The sequence below is a fragment of the Canis lupus genome, chromosome 1 (genome assembly GCF_011100685.1).
Source record: "Canis lupus familiaris isolate Mischka breed German Shepherd chromosome 1, alternate assembly UU_Cfam_GSD_1.0, whole genome shotgun sequence".
Taxonomy (NCBI): Eukaryota; Metazoa; Chordata; class Mammalia; order Carnivora; family Canidae; genus Canis; species Canis lupus.
This window is the reverse complement of record NC_049222.1, coordinates 77996060-78012542: the sequence shown is the minus strand read 5'-3', so window position 1 is coordinate 78012542 and position 16483 is coordinate 77996060. Positions and strand designations below refer to the sequence as shown.

General features: G+C 44.0%; 1 protein-coding gene and 1 long non-coding RNA gene across 7 annotated transcripts in view; one reads left to right on the top strand and one right to left on the bottom strand.

The window, feature by feature from the left end:
* LOC102155844 (spermatogenesis-associated protein 31D3-like) overlaps positions 1-16483 on the top strand; it is a 190299-nt gene that overhangs the window by 160341 nt on the left and 13475 nt on the right. For 3 of the 6 annotated variants that reach the window (XM_038527002.1, XM_038527001.1, XM_038527000.1), the window contains 3 exons: positions 6982-7086; positions 9718-9763; positions 10315-10375. In XM_038527002.1, coding sequence (XP_038382930.1) covers positions 10322-10375 — 54 coding nt within the window. In that variant the 5' untranslated portion in view covers positions 6982-7086; positions 9718-9763; positions 10315-10321. Of the gene's footprint in view, positions 1-6981; positions 7087-7870; positions 9104-9127; positions 9564-9717; positions 9764-10314; positions 10376-16483 lie in introns of those variants that run through there. The other 3 variants (XM_038526998.1, XM_038527003.1, XM_038527004.1) reach the window with 3 other exon arrangements.
* On the bottom strand, positions 6915-10074 carry LOC119870826. Its single transcript, XR_005354077.1, has 3 exons — positions 9191-10074; positions 8250-8341; positions 6915-7218 (listed from the first exon to the last, which is right to left on the bottom strand). It is a non-coding gene; the product is annotated as an uncharacterized LOC119870826 (long non-coding RNA).

The following is a 16483-nucleotide window of genomic DNA, read 5'->3' as shown; positions in this document are numbered from 1 at the left end:
CAGCATAACTTTAATTGCAGAGCTTTAATTAGAAAAATAATCAAAATTCTCTTTCAGATTATGGTTTTTAAATTTTATTTTTAATTGTTTTTATTGTTTCCATTTTATTTTAAAAGAGAAACTAACAGAAGCTGCCATTTGCCAAATTGTTGCACACATTTCCTTGCCATAGAACTGCCCTAGTAAGTTAACCTGAAACAATTTTCTAAATGTATTTTTAATGAGAAAATGAGATCCCTGAAATTTGTCTTCAGCATATTTTTTTTTTCCTTTAGACCCCTTATAGGGCTCTGGGGTTTCCAGAACTCAGTGCCAAAAGCATGGCCAAGGAATTCAGCTCAGTTTAGTAATTACCTTGTGTTAGTCTCACTCAACATCGTTTTTCTCCTAATGGTTTAGGAAAGCCATTCAAATGCTTTGATTCTAGTCATAAAAGTTCCAAAGGGAAGGGTAGGTGAATGTGGATGGAATGTTTAGCTTCTTAAAATGGCCATACCCAGAGCTTATGCAGAGTTAATTCTTATCAGGGACTCTAAAGAAGAGCAGGTCAACGTAGAATGCATGAGAAAATGAAAGAGGTGAAGTAAACCTGGGAGTATCATTCCCTCTCCAATTAGGACTCATGATTATAGCAGACATTTATTTTTGCCCCCTCTCATGGCACAAGGGAAAGAAGGAGCTTCCCAAAGTCTCCCTGTGTGCTTTCAAAATGCTGACTCACTCCCAGATTTCACAATGGAGCATTTACATCAGACCATAGTTTCTCAGACATTTGGTGAGGGACCAGTTTGCTTCCTTCTCTACTCCCCCAGACACAATGGACTGATAACTTGCATAAAAGAAAATGATGCAAAGAAATTACTGAAAAAATGACACACAAAATAAGACAAACAAAATAAATATAAGCCACAATTTTTCATTATTAGACTCAATTACTGTCAAATTGCAATAGAAGTTTCTTTCTAACCCTCCTCAGTTTCTATACTTGTTGCAGATGGTAACAAGGATGTGAGAACCAGTATCGATGCATGAACCACAGTTTGAGTAGCACTGGCTAGGACCAGCCCAATAGTATTATCCGGTTCCCAGTAATGATCTCAGGAGTGTTCCTATGACCTGAGCTGGTGCCATTCACCTGAATGGTGGGACTCAAGTCGAGAACACTGGGACAAGTCTGTTTCTCCTGGCTGGATGCCATCTCAGCACTATAAGTAAGAAGTGTCTTGAGAATGAATCAACACTGGGAGACAGAACCTAGGGGTAGGGAGTCAGAAGCTCGATCTACTCCTATATTGCAGAGAAATATAAGTCAATAAATTGAAATGAAGCAAGACAGGATTCATCCGGTTTTCTATCATCTGCAAGGGAATCTTATGTGATACAGTGATGAACTTGCATATTTCCTCATGAACTCTCAACCAGCTTCTCTTTTGACAGTCATCCTCCAAACAGAGTGTGTAATTCTTCCAGCTATGAGCTTCCCACTGCCCTCCATACAAAGTTCAAGTGTCTTAAACTGTCATGTAAAAGCTGTCACAGTTGATTCCCTTTCTACCTTTTCTGCCTAATTTTTTGCTATTCTCATTCTCTGGAACATATCATGCTTTAGTGTGACCAGACGTGTATTTTATATATGTTCTAGGTTTCTCGTGTTTCCTCTGGCTGGAGTGCATTTACTCTTCCCATTCCCTTTTCTGAGTTTCTAAGAATAGATCCTTGAGAACATAAGGTGTTCATTACTTTTAAAAATTATGCATCCCCATCATCCCTCCTGATTCAAGGGCTAATTTTGGGAATGTTGCCAGGAGGGCAAATCAATGCCCCCAGATACTTGATAAAAGTTGCATTTAGACCCCAGAAATCTCATTTTATAGGGAATCTAATATGGTTTTAATATTCAAATCTCAGAAAGCAACAAGCTTACAGGAAGTATGACTTTAAGTTACCATAAAAATGAATAAGCGAGCAATGATGAAGACCTACATCCACACCAAAACATGTACAGAAGTAGCAGATTTATTCATAAAAGTCAAAGTAGAAACAGCTCAAATATTCAACTGCTCAATCTCTAAATACAACATGGTATGTCTATACAATGGTATATGATTTGCCATAAAAAGAGAGAAGTACTGATACATGTTACAACATAGATGAACCGGGCAGCCCCGGTGGCGCAGCGGTTTAGCGCCGCCTGCAGCCTGGGGTGTGATCCTGGAGACCCAGGATCGAGTCCCACATCGGGCTTCCTGCATGGAGCCTGCTTCTCCCTCTGTCTGTGTCTCTGCCTCTCTCTTCACTCTCTCTGAATGAATAAATAAATAAATCTTTAAAAAAAAAAACAACAACATAGATGAACCATGAAACATTATGCTAAGTGAAAGAAGGCAGATACAAAAGGCCACATATTGTATGATTCCACTCATATGAGATGTCCAGAACTGACAAATCAATGGACAAAGTGGATTAATGGGTAATGTAGGGTGGAGGCAGGAGGAATGAGAAGATTGAAAGGTGAAAGAAACCCATGGGGAATGAATTTCTTTTTAGAAAAATGAAAATGTTCTAAAGTTGATTGTGGTGGTGAATGCACAACACTCTTGAGTACACTAAAAACCACTCAATTGCACACTTTTAATGGGTGAATTATATGGTACGTACACATTAAGACTCAATAGTAAAAAAAAAAAAAAAAGACTCAATAGTGGTCTAAAAAAAAAAAAGAAAGAAAGTTTGTAGGAGCTTTATTCATAGTTGCCAAAACTGGGAACTATATAAAGATGTCCTTCAAAGGGTGAAAGGATAAATCAACATCCAGACAATGGACATTATCCAGCGCTAAAAAGAAATGAGGCATTAAGTCTTGAAAAGACATGAAAGGAAGCCTAAATTGATATCATGATGTGAAAGAGGTAAATCTGAAAAGGCTACACACTGTAGGATTCCAACTAGATGACACTCTGGAAGGAACTCTGGGAACACTTGGGTGGCTTAGTGGTTGAGTGTCTGCCTTTGGCTCAGGTGGTGATCCCAGGGTCCTTGGATTGATTTGTACATCATGCTCCCCATGAGGAGCTTACTTCTCCCTCTGCCTATATCTTTGCCTCTCAGTCTTTGTCTCTCATGGAGAAATAAAAACTATAAAAAAAAAAAAAAAAAAAAAAAGCTCAAAACACTTCTGAAGACAGTAAAAGATTAGTGGTTTCCAGAGATTAGAGGGGCAAGGTGGGATAACGAGGCAGAACACTGATGATTTTCAAAGCATTGAAACTGCTCTGCATAATACTATAATGGAGCATACAGTGCATTATATATTTGTTCAAACCCATAGAATGTAAAACACCAAGAGTGAACTGTAATGTAAACTATGACTGAGCGAGAATGATGTGAGGTGTCCTGGTAGGCCCACTGATTGCAATAAATGCCATAAATGCCCCATGCTGGTTCCTGATATTGAGAGGGGGAAGGTTCTGTGTATGGTAGGGAGGCAGAAGGGCATATGGGAACTCTGCACTTTCTGACCAATTTTGCTGTGAACCTAAAACTGCTCTAAAAAATAGTCTAGGGATCCCTGGGTGGCGCAGTGGTTTAGCGCCTGCCTTTGGCCCAGGGCGCGATCCTGGAGACCCGGGATCGAATCCCACATCGGTATCCCGGTGCATGGAGCCTGCTTCTCCCTCTGCCTATGTCTCTCTCTCTCTCTCTCTCTCTCTCTCTCTCTCTGTGACTATCATAAATAAATAAAAAATTAAAAAAAAATAATCTAAAAAATTAAAAAAATAATTAAAAAATAAAAAATAAAAAATAAAGTCTACAGGGAAAAGAAGAGGAGGAGGAAGGAGAAGAGGGAGAGGAAGAGGAAGAAATCCTGTGAGTGGCTCACAAGGCTCATCTTACTTGGCACCAGCTATAAAATTTTCCCTGACCCTTCTCTCTTCTCCTTCCTGGTAACAGAATTAATTACTACTTTATTTGTGTTTCCATTGTGTTCTTATTCCTACTTGCTTTAAGATTCATATCACTTAAAAAAAAAGATTCATATCACTTTATTATAGTTGTTTGCAGGTCTCACTAAACTATTACCTGCTCAAGGGCTGAGGCAATACCTTGTTTTGTTGGTATTTCTACTGGAAATATCCAATGCAACATAGTAGAGTTCAATAAGTTTAGTGTGTGAATGGATGAGAGACATCTTACAGCTAGCTACTGTTTTAAACACAGTTTTAAAGGATTTTGCCCCAGAATCTGTTCTTCAAGCCTGAAAGCAGCTGTCCCCATGTGGCTGATCCCAGGGACAGTGATAGAGATGGCAATGAGGGAGCACTGAGGACTGTCCCTAAAAATGGAGAGCATATGGAAATCCTAAGGCAATGGCTTATCTAGACTTATCTATATGGAGTCTCTTGAAATAGAAGCAAATTATTCTACTAGAGCTTTTGGAAAATAATCCTCCTTGGAGACCATATAACCAAGTGCAGTATGAAATCCAGGACCAGACTTATGTGGTGACACAGGTCAGCTGGAAAGTTGTCATGGAGTTGGTGTGAAGATCTCACTGTATCAGAGGCCATCCCTGCCATCTCTGGATGGCTGCTTAAGATGCTCCTGTGAAAGCTTTCTTATAAGGCTTAGGGGTAAGATGTATGTAAAGTGTGTGAGATGCCTTCCTGAGAAGGCATTTAAAAATTTAAAAATCTGTTATTCATTTACACCTTACTGAGAGTTATACCAAAAAAAGCAGGTTTTCAGAGGGTAGTAGAGAAAACCAATGTAGACATTGGTGCCAAGAGTGAAAAGGAAAAAGTACCTAATGTGGTGATAGAGTAATAAAGAGAACTTCTCTTCACAAATTTGCCAGGATTTATTGGACAAAGTGAATATTCTTAGTCACAGAGCTGCTTTAATTTAGGAGTAAATAGGGTGACTGTTTTGGAAATCGTTTTTGAATATTGTTTAAAATAGAGGTGTTGAGAGCATTGGGGATTTCTTTGTCAGCGTTCTGCTGCTTAGTAGCTGAGTGATCTAGAGAAGTCACCCTCTCTGAGTTTTCAGTTTTGTTCTTTTATAATAGGGACATAATGATACCTGTCCTGCTTACATCATGGGGCAAATGTGAGGTTGCTCCAGTAAAATGCTTTATAAATTAGCAAATCATTTACATTTGATACGAGCATAGAGAAGTTAAGTGCTGTGAAACTCCCTTAGTGAATTTAAGAGGAGGTAGCTTTGGTGGCTATCTATCTACCTACCTATCTATCTATCTATCTATCTATCTATCTATCTATCTAACTAATGTACCTTTAATGTCTTGTTCCTTTCAATTTTGAAGGAACTTCTACTGGGTTCTGAAAAATGTTTTAACTCAATGCACATAAATGTTCATAAGGATATCTAGCCAAAATAGGCACTTTTAAAGGAGAAAAGCCTTTCTTTGAAGATCTTCTCAAAGAATCAGTCATTTTTTTAAAGATTATTTCTTCATTCATTCATTCATTCATTCATTTATTCATGAGAGGCACAGAGAGAGAGAGGCAAAGACACAGGCAGAGGGAGAAGCAGGCTCCATGCAGGAAGCCCAATATGGCACTCGATCCCGGGACTCCAGGATCATGCCCTGAGCCGAAGGCAGACACTCAACCTCTGAGCCAACCAGGCGTCCCAAGAATCATTAATTTGTATTAGAAGATTAGGAGAGGTTCAACATGCAGAGTTGCCATTCTAAGGAGCATAATGTTTGAGCATACGACCCTCAGTACTTGTCACTTTGCTCATCTGTCCCAGGGATCAGCTGACAATTCACAAATGCGCCAGGATGCCTGTCCTGTGTACTTATGTAATCCTTGGCTTGTGTATGCTCTCCCTAGAATAGCATGATATCCTTAAGGACAGAGACCAGGACTTACAGGTACTTGTGTCTTTTTGGTTTCCAAAAGTAAATATTTATGAAATGAAAACATGGCCGGGACTGCATGTCAAGGTGAGGAGGGAGCAACACCTCTTGGTAGATTTTACCTTCCAGGCAGGTTACCTGTTCCTGCATAATTGAAAGGAGACTCTGCTGGGTCAGGGTGAAGGCTGTCCTACCCTTTCATAGATCAAGTTAATAGTGCTAGGTCAGAGGTGTCAAATAAAGGGCTTCACAGTTTAAGAAAGACATGAGAAGTTAGGAGGCAGTTCAGAGGACAGCAGTCATGAAGATAAAGAGTTTTGAAATATGTAGGCGGAGTAAAGGGAATTATTGGGATTATTTGAACCTTACAAAAGAAGCCTGGAAAAAGTGTCACAGGTCGTTGAAATTTGAACATACCTGGGGATGGGATGGTGACATAGGGTGGAGCTTCTCAACCCTTTCTCATGGCAAGGCACTCTTAGAAAAAGATTATGTTTAGAGGGTTCACAAGGGCATCCGGTGAGACTCTCCAAGACGAGATTCTGCACCGAGGCTGGGACACTCCTGGGCCCCACTCTGCCACCAGAAGACTGAGGGGATCAATAGCTTAGAACACTGCAACCTATCCCGGCCTTTGAGGACTGATATGTACTGTACATTTGTGCTCCTCCCTAAATTCCTATGTTGAAACCCTAATTTCCTATGTTGAAATCACATCCCAATGTGATGGTATTAGGATATGGGGGCTTTAGGAAATGTCATGAGAAAGGGGCCCTCATAAATGGGATTTGTACCCTTAGAAAAGAGACCCCAGAAATCCCTTCTGACGTATTTTCTGCCCCATGAGGATTGTAAGGAGAAGAGGTACCTGTCTCTGAAACAAGAAGTGGGGCACAACAGACACTGAATCTGCCTGTGCCCACAACCTGCACTTCCCAGCCAGCAAAACTATGAAAAAAGTGTGTTGTTTAAATGACCCAGTCTACAGGATTTCTATTACATTGCCCCAAGTCACTGACAAGGGATTTGTATAACTATTAGGGAACTAATGTAGAGAAGACAGATGTCTAAGCTTTGGCTCCACATTCTTACAGATTGATCATTTCACGTTCGTCTGTGTGCGAGAAGTGCTCCTTCTGCTCCTGAAGTATCTGGTTGGGATTCCATTTCTTTGTTGGAGAACCAAACCCATCCACAAGGTAAGGAATCCTGGGGAGCCTTCAACCCAGACTCTTAGGGTTTCCATTGCTAATCTCAATTTCCCAGAGGGTTTGGTACGGCCAATGACACAACTCGATTGGGAAGTGTAAAGAAAGAATGGACGATCACTCCTGTAGGAAAGAGATGTGGCACACCTAAGGGTTAAGGAGGGACGAAGGTTTCTATTTTAAACTCACAGGTTCTCTGAAGCATTGGCAAGTCTTGGGTAATATACCACTCATGTTGCTGTGGAACATGTACAAGACTTTAGGGACTTTTTCTGGTTCACTGAAAGCAAAATCATTCAAGAGGACAGGGGAATTTGAATACATAGGTGATCCTGAGTGTAATTGTCAGGGTCCAGGTAAAAATTCCTGGTAGACAATGCACTTTGAAGGCAGTCAAACTGGTAAGACACAAACAGAGGCCTCCAAAAGGTCAAGGAGGAACCCAAGTATTAATGGATGGAAGAAGCAGAAAAGTACATATAGGGACATGTATGATATGATGAAAGTAGAAAAGTAGGATGATATGTAGGAAAGTAGAATGGCAGGGTCGAGTGGTGACCTGAAGGACCGAGGAAGGGTGGAGAGGTTTTTGGACTTGTGGCTGGGAGAGGGGCTGTGGACAACCTCTTGATTGTCCCTTCCCACACCCTCAGAAACCATTTGTGACTCTTCAGTGCTCTGTGATGTAAGCCTCGGGAGTATATATATTCAGAGTCTGCACACTCAGAGCTCAGTTGCCTACTGGCAGCCTTGGGATTCAGAAATGGAGATTGAAAACTGGAATGTTTTCACATTTCTGAATAGCGGAAGAAAAGAATCTCTGAGCTTTGGCTCCACATTCTTGGATATTGATGGTCTTTTCCTCTTCCTCTGTGTGTGGGGAGTACTGCTTTTGCTCCTGAGGTGTCTGGTTGGGATTCCATTTCCTTGTTGGAGAACCAAACCCATCCACAAGTTAAGGAATCCCAGGGAGCCTTCAACCCAGATTCTTAGGGTTTCCATTGCTAATCTCAATTTCCCAGAGGGTTTGGTACGGCCAATGACACAACTCGATTGGGAAGTGTAAAGAAAGATTGGACGGTCACTCCTGTAGGAAAGAGATGTGGCAGGCCTAAAGGTTAAGGAGGGACGAAGGTTTCTTATTTGAAACTCACAAGCTAACTGAAGCATTGGCAGGTCTTGGGTAAAATACCACTCATGTTGCTGTGGAACACGTACAAGACTTCAGGGTCTATTTCTTGGTTCCCTGTAGGCAAAAACATTCAAGAGGACTGGGGAATTTGAGTACATAGGTGATCCTGAGAGTAACTGTCAGGGTCCAAGTAAAAATTCCTGGTAGACATGCACTTCTCAGGCGGTCTAACTGGTAAGACACCAACCAAGTTCTCTACAAGGTCAAGGGGGACTCAATAATGGAACAAGTGGAAAAGTACATATACGGATGTGTATGATATGATGAAAGGAGGATATTAGGATTGCAGGATAGGAAGGAGACCTGAAGTACTGAGGTAGGATGTAAAGAGTTCTTTGGGGTGGCAGGTGAGGGAGAGGCTGCCAACACCCTCCTGATTGTTCCCTCCCACACCCTCAGAAACCATTTGTGACTCCTCAGTGCTCTGTGCTGTAAGCCTGTGGACTATATATATTGCATCTGCACACTCAGAGCTCAGTTGCCTACAGGCAGCATTGTGATTCAGAAAAAGGATTTTCAAAACGGGAATGTTTTCCTTTTCTGAATCGCGATACTGAACCATGTCTGAGCTCTGTCTCTACATGCTTAGAGACTGACCCTAACTTTACCTGTCTGTTTATGTGTATGGAGTGCTCCTTCTGCTCCTCTTCTATCTGCTGGGGATTCCTTTTCTACATTGGAGAACCAAATAATCCATCCACAATTTAAGGAATTCTGGGGGAGCCCATCAACCCAGATTATTATGGTTTCCATTTCTTATCCCAACTTCCAAGAGTGTGGTAAGATCAGAGAGACACTTAAGATGGGAAGTCTAAGGTAAGAATGGACTGTCACTCCTCTAGGAAAGGAGATCTAGCAGGGCTAAGGGTTAAGGAAGGACTAAGGTTTCTATTTGTAACTCACAGGCTATCTGATGTGGTGGCGAGTCTTCAATAAAATCCCACACTCAGGGATTCTCTCATCCTACATTGTGTTATTTAGAGAGTATGGGAATCCATATGACAGAAGAAAGCTCTGTAGCTCCTGACCATGAGTCACATTCCCATATCAGGCATTAGTCGACCAAGTCTTCCTTTGTGTTGGGCGATCTGGAGCACAGTGTTGAGTGTCTGCGAACAGACTGAAGTCAGAGCTATGTCATAGGACACAGGGTCCTGCCCTGAGGGAACACAGATGTGAGTTCAGGCTTCAGGTTCTATGTCCTCCTTGATCGAAGGACTTCTGACTGAGAATATCAGCTGTGGGCCTCACAAAGTCGTCCTTTCAATTATCCAGGGTAAATAGAAAACTTTTTATCACCTTTGCAAGGAACACACAGTTCTATTAATTAAAATTATCCCTACTATTCTTGGATGATAGTGTCTCCATTTCTGATGGAAGAGTGAGAGCGAGAGGAGTCCCAACCCTTCATTCTTTTATTTTTGTTCTAGGGTCAGGGCAGAGCCAAGAGGAGGAGGAAAGGCGGGCCACTGAAAGGTAAGGTTCTGCCTATCCCACCTGAGCTCTCCAAGGGTGACCCTTGCTGTCCTTTTGGTAAGGGCCAGGTCCATGATCTGAGGATGTTGGCTGATAGTCCCCTCAGAAACAGAGGGCTGAGAGCACTCAGAGCCCGAGACCCTTAGATTCCCTATTCTGCCCATCCCAGAGCATGAAGCAGTGATGGACCTGGGCGAGGAGGGTTGTCCACGAGGTGGCCGTGTGAGATGTCAAGAGTCAGAACTTCTGGCCCTTATTTGTGAAAGACTTGTGACCTCATGGATACTGTAGATTCCTCCCCGAGGAATGTGTGTATGTTGTGTGCTTCACAGAGGTCATCTCAGCATCACATGAGATAATGTGCATGAAAATACTTCCTACATGACGCAGGCTAATACTAACCTGGTTCACATATTGATCATTTGACCTCATCTACTGATTATTGGGGCTTTCAGACCTTAATATCCCAAGGGTGTGACATTAAGGGATTCCTGTATTAATGCATAGGCTCTTCCCTTCACTGCATTTAACCCATTCTCCTGGTTTCCCAGACTACAGATGCTACCAGGGAGAAGTGGAGAAGACACGGAAACTTCTCGCTGTTTTAAGAAGGTGACCAGTTTTTCCCCTTCTATCCTGATCCCTCTTGGAGCATGTTTTAAGCAATTGCAGGGATTCGATATGCAGCCTCCATAGTCATGGGCGGGAGGGGGCGCGTTAGCCATAGTAACGGTGGGGGGGTATGTGAATGAAGGCCTGGGAGTGAAGGCTACTGAGTGCATGGTGAATTCATAAATGTGGGGCATTGTGAAAGGGCAGCAGGCATCAGGTGGCCCCTCCCTTGCCAGGCCAGCATGTCCTCCCCTTGTTGTGCTCCTGGTTGCAGCTTTGTACCTCCTGCCTCCTGCAGTCCCCTAGGCCGGCATCATGATACCATCTACTTTCGTCAACTGTTATGTCCAGACCCCTCTGTGAGGTGTGTAATGGCAAAACTGCTGAGATCAATCGACTGCTGTTCCCGGGGGCCCTGGAAGATGCTACTTTCTTGGCTTCCACAGCTCCTGTGACTGACTCATCATTCACTCTGTCCCCTGCCTTCTCAGCAGTCCCTCCAGGAGACCTAATATCAGCTTCCCTGTCTGAGCCTTCTCCACCACCTGCCTCCATCTTCTCACCTAACCCAGTGACCCCCTTGACTGACTTATTTCCACCCTCACCACCGGGTGATTCTTTGCCACCAGAGCATTTTCCTCCCTTGCATTCCAAATTCCCTATGGACCATTTCTCACCCCAGCCCCTTGCCTTTCCCCCAGTCCCACCACATGACGCTCAGACAGTGGATTCTCTTGTCCAACCAGAGGCCAACTTGTCTCTGAATACCATCTTCAACCCCTTACCGGAGCACTCCCAAACAACAAATCCCACTGATTCATCTGCTTGTCCCCAAGCATCACCAACCCTGTCTGTATCACCACCAGACCGCAGTATAACTGCAACTCAGTCTAAGTCATTTTCCATCACAGTGAAGCCTGTTCCAGAGAGCTCATCTGCAGATAGCCCTGGTGGGTTATCTACTTATGTCACAACGAACACAGGTATTGACCACTCCAGCTTGTCAATTTCAGACTCCCCTCGGTGGCAAACTCATGCCAGAGACTTTTTCCCTTCAACCTTGGCTCCATGTCACTTCCCTCAAGAGTTTCTGGCCCTCCATTCTTCAGAGGCTTCTTCCAGGGGTGACCCTGCAGCCAACTTTATAGAGCCTGGTAACCTCTCACTTCTCAGCCCCGATGTCCTGGCCCTGCTGGAGAAACAAGTCCAAAAGAAGAGTGACCTCCTGATGTGGAAGGACATGAAAGGGGGTTCTTCTCTTCCAAAAAACCTTAAGCCAGACTACCCACCAAATTCATTGGGGAAAATGCTGGGGTCAATAGCTTATAAGCCTGACCTGTCAGACTTGCTTCCTATCTGGAGCAGCAAAGACCAATCAAAGGAGATGCCTGTGCATCGGCAGCCCCCATATCCTACAACCTTAGAGGAGGGCCATTTACAGCAAACTCCTATCCAGCTCTTCTGGGGTCTCCCAACTTTGCATAGTGAGTCCTTGTCCTCTGCTGCCTGTGATTCGGATGATTGTTCCTCAATCCTTATTTTCAGTAGGATCTCGAATACCTCCACAGGCCAGGAATCTCCAGTAGTTCCCCATCCATTTCCTCTACCATTGCCTGAGAACCAGTCCCAACCTATCCCTCAGATCCAGCCCCAAACACATCTTAAATCCCCACTCCCACTCCTGCCATCTGGTCCTCTACCCCAGATTAAGATCTGTGGAGTGTGTTTTCACAGACCCTAGCACAATCAGAGCCTCTCCTATCCTCTGAAATGCAAAGGTTGGAATGGAATGTGTTGCAGATGCAACAGGAAAGTGTGTGGGGTTTACCCCCTGTGGTCCAAAGATCCAACAAGGACTTTTGTCCTTCAGCTCCTAACCGTTCTATTAAATGCCCAGCCTCCCAGGCCCATGTTGCAATCTCTATCCTTCCTGGGCTGTTTCCTCTCAGTGAAGAGCTTCGAAAGGAGCTAGAGCATTACCTTAGAATGAGGCTCATCCAACACCAGTGGGGCCTGCCACGCAGGATCTGAGTCTGTGTCACTGATGATGCCTCCGAGTGATTCTTCAGAGACACTTAAGTGCCAGCTCTTTCGTGGACGCACATGGATCTCTAAGAGTCACAGTAACCTGAGTGAATCTAAAAGCTATGAGCGGGATTCAGAATTGCTTCATCTACGGAACATTGACAAGTGGAAAGATGAGGGACACAACCCAGGGAGTGGCCCCAAAGATCATCTGTTCAGTCAGAACTCTTCAGATAACGATCTGGGGTAAGATTCTGAGAAGGAATTTAGGAGCGCATCAGAGAAATATCCAATGTCTTTGGACACTGCAGGTCAGAGACAACATGAAAATGTCCTGAAAATACTCTTGAGCAAAAAGTTTGAGGATATCAATGAGGGTTGGCTCCCTGGGACTGTGAATAATTGATGGCATACTATGAAGCAGATGTTGCTTCTTTCGAAGAAATCCCACACTGAAATAAAACAGAGAAGTTTGCCACCATCAGTGGGTGAAGACTACACCCTGAATACCTTCCAGGAGCTTAGCTTTGTTGAATCTAGTGCACAAGAAATGCTGGAAGCCCATATTAGAAGGTTTTGTATGAGGATGATATGGGGTCTACCCCCCAGGGTCCTTGAATCCATACAGCTCTTTAAATTGAGAGAAGCCTCAACTCATTCTAGCTTTTGTTCCTCAACAAACCTGATTTCTGAGGTAAATTCTAAATCTCTCCTTGGAGACAAGGCAGCAATAGCAAACTCAGGCCCCATCCTGGATCGTCCTCTCCCTGCCACCTCAACTATGGGTGAGGGAGAACAGAGAATCCCAAGGGGATCACCCTCTCATATCAACCATGAGCTTGCAGAGGATGTTCAGAGAATTAAGGAAGGAAGACAGACTTTTCTACCTATCAGACATGACACCACAGGCAGGGAAGTCAGAGACAGACTCTCCCAGCCAACAGATGGCCCCCAACACAGACTGCAAGGGAAGCTGGGGCCGGGCATGAGCCCAAGGATAAGAAAATCATGACAGTTGGTGGGAAGGTTCTAGAGGAGGAAATGGGGTGCAGGCATGCAATAGATATCACCTGCCCTCAACAGCCCCTACCCTCCCCAACCAAGTTAGGGAAAACTCAGCCAAAAGCACAAGTAGAGGCCCAGGCACAGTCTGTCCAGGGGCATCCTTTCAACCACAGGAGTCCCTCCTGTAAAGAGACAGATACCAAGTCCTGCCACCAAGAAGTTGTCTATGGTGGCCAAGGTCATTCTAGAAGTATTGGACAGATCAGAGAGAAGGAGAGATGTCCCCAGAAACTGTGGCATTTAAGGACCAGGTGTTGTGTCAGAAGTATCCCCTATCCATGCCCCACAGGGAGCCTGTGCCCCACCCAACCCCCACCAGCAGGCATCCAGGTGGCCAGAGTCCTCCGGCCAATCTCTTGGCTGCTAAAAGCTCTGTGTTCAGAGGTCTGTCTCTGCTCTTTAGACATAAAACTTTTCTCCAGAATCTCCAGGGTGGGAAGACTTCCCACCCCCAAACAATCCCCTATGAATATTGATACTCTCCAATAAATAATTCTCTAATAGTGGTGTCTTTTCTGTGTACTGCACTGGGGGCATGGGTTTTGGGTAACTCAGGGCTTGTGCTCATGGAAAGGAAGGAGTTAGTTCAGCTGTTTTTGATTGCTCCCTTTGGCTTCTGAAAGGTGACCAATGTCCTTTAGCTCTTGAGAACTATCATGTGCCCCCAAAAGCCAATTTCCTCTCTGATGAGGTGTGAGGAGATGGGCTCTGTCTCCTGTGCCTTAGCTTGGCCTGACTGAAAACGTTTAGCATCCCACACCTTTCTCCTCATTGAGTGTTTTATACCCTTTAGAGCAACTGTTCTATACCTGAGGAGGTTCAAAGACAGGTATAGTTTCAGAAAATAACGATTAGGCCACTGTTTCTCTTTCACAGTTATTGTGGTACAGTGGCATAATCATTACTTAGAATTCAGTGACCAGACGATCCCACAGCTGGGTAAAGTCTGAATGGGAGCGTTTGGTGGGGGGATGTTATCCCAGTTGATCTTGGGATGGTTGGGATAGAGTCTACGAACAGAGATGCTGCTTAAGCATCTGTCATGTGGATCATGTTAAACTTGACATGGAGGTTTCCACTGGAAGTGCTTCCCTTCCCTGGGCGTTTCCTCATTTTCCGCAGAGAAAAAGCATCAATTAGCTCTCAGGCAGACACCTCCTCCCAGGGTAAGATGCCTTAAACGAAATGAAGAGGTGGAGGAGTGACCTTGCTGGTGGAACGAAGGTTTATGCCTCATCACCCCCCTATCATGACCACGTCCTGCTCCACTTTTTCTTCAATCTGTTCCAGGCACCACATCTTTGAGGCAGTTTGGAGCACAGCACAGCCTACTGATGCTTTATACCGAAACGGCATGGGGCTGTCCCTCCAGTACTCAATACCTGCAGAAGCTCAGGCATGGCATCCCTTTTTGGGGAAGTTAATCTTGGTGCCTTTCTTCTTCCACGCTTGGGGGCAGTGTATAAGATCTTGCCTTCAGTATGGATAGTTCACCTATCAGGAGGGAGGTACCACCTTTGATATTCATGGCCTTAGTGGATCCATGTTAGGTCTCCCCCAGAAGACCTGCAACTTATGAACTTGAGTTGAGTTCCAGACTGTGTACCGAGTAGAGATATTGTGGGGCTTACCATGGACCTCCATGGAATGCATTTTCTAAGCCAAGCCTGCACACATAAGCACACTTACAGTAGGGTTCTGGAGAGAAGGCAACTCCACTTGAGACTGGGACTCAAAACTGGGGCGGGTGTCCTAGAGAGCACCTGAGGTAGTCTAGAGAGACACATGACTGTTCAGGGCTAATACAAAACACCAGAAGTCGGCTACCTCTTTCACTACCACAAGTATATCTTCTTGTGCAGGGTTATCATTGACCCAATAGTGTCTGAACCTTAGGGCCACAGAAAGAAAGAGTGTGCCCGCGGCCCTGAGAGGGACTGTAAGTGGAATGGGGCCTCAGGCAGGGAACCTGAGGAGGTGATGACATAATGCAGGCTCTAACATCTGTGGATAACGTGATATCACGTCAACTCTTTTATGATTTTATTTATTCATGAGAGACCTAAGCAGAGGGAGACGCAGGCTTCCTATGGGGATGTGTCCCACCAACAATTAAAAAAAAAAAAAAAAAAAAAAAAGCCTCCAGTACAAGTGCACCCTGTCAATCCCCTTCAGTTCTTCCTATCTGGCAAAATCTTGTCTCTCTGCCTTTTCTAGAAATGCCTTTCAGTAAGTAACTGATTACTATTGGACTATGTCTCACATCTCAAAATTGGGTCTATTGATGCCACAGGAAAGTCAGCCCCAGCAGTGCCTGGAATTCATTCATTCACTCCAGAAATGGTTATGCCAGTCTTCCTGACACATAAGCAAATAAAGGGAGTTAAGTCACTATTTCCTTAGTACATTCTCTCCCCAGTGTTACTCGGATGTATTTGTTTAACACTTCTTTGAGAGAGAGCAGGGGCACAATCACGGGGAGTGGCAGATGGAGAGAAAGAAGCAGGCTCTGCTGATCAGAGCTCAGTCCTAGGACTCCAGGATCATGACCTGAGCTGAAGGCAGACACTTAACAGAGTAAGCCATGTAGGCATCCCTCTGATCTATTTTAAATTTCCTTCACATTCCTCAAACTTAGGCCAGATTCACTTGCCTAGTAGGTGTGCTGGACCACCATTCACAGAGGAGCAGTCAAGCCGTGACATGGCAGCATTTCATAAAACATAACAAAACAAAACAAAAACCTTCCAAAAAACATTTTTCCATTTCTCATTTTCCTTTTCCTTCCTGTTATGTGGAAAGATGTCTCCTTCCCAATTTCAATGGAAATCTACTTCCTAAAATGTCCTTATTGAAAGATAGCTAAATTCTAGTCTTGGTGGACTCATGCACCCTTGCCAGATATCCTCCTTCACCCTTCCTTGTCTATATGAGACACTCAGTATCTTATATTTCTTTAACAATTTTGCTACAGAAATGTTTAAACATGTAAAAGAGCAGATAGAGCAGTATAACTTC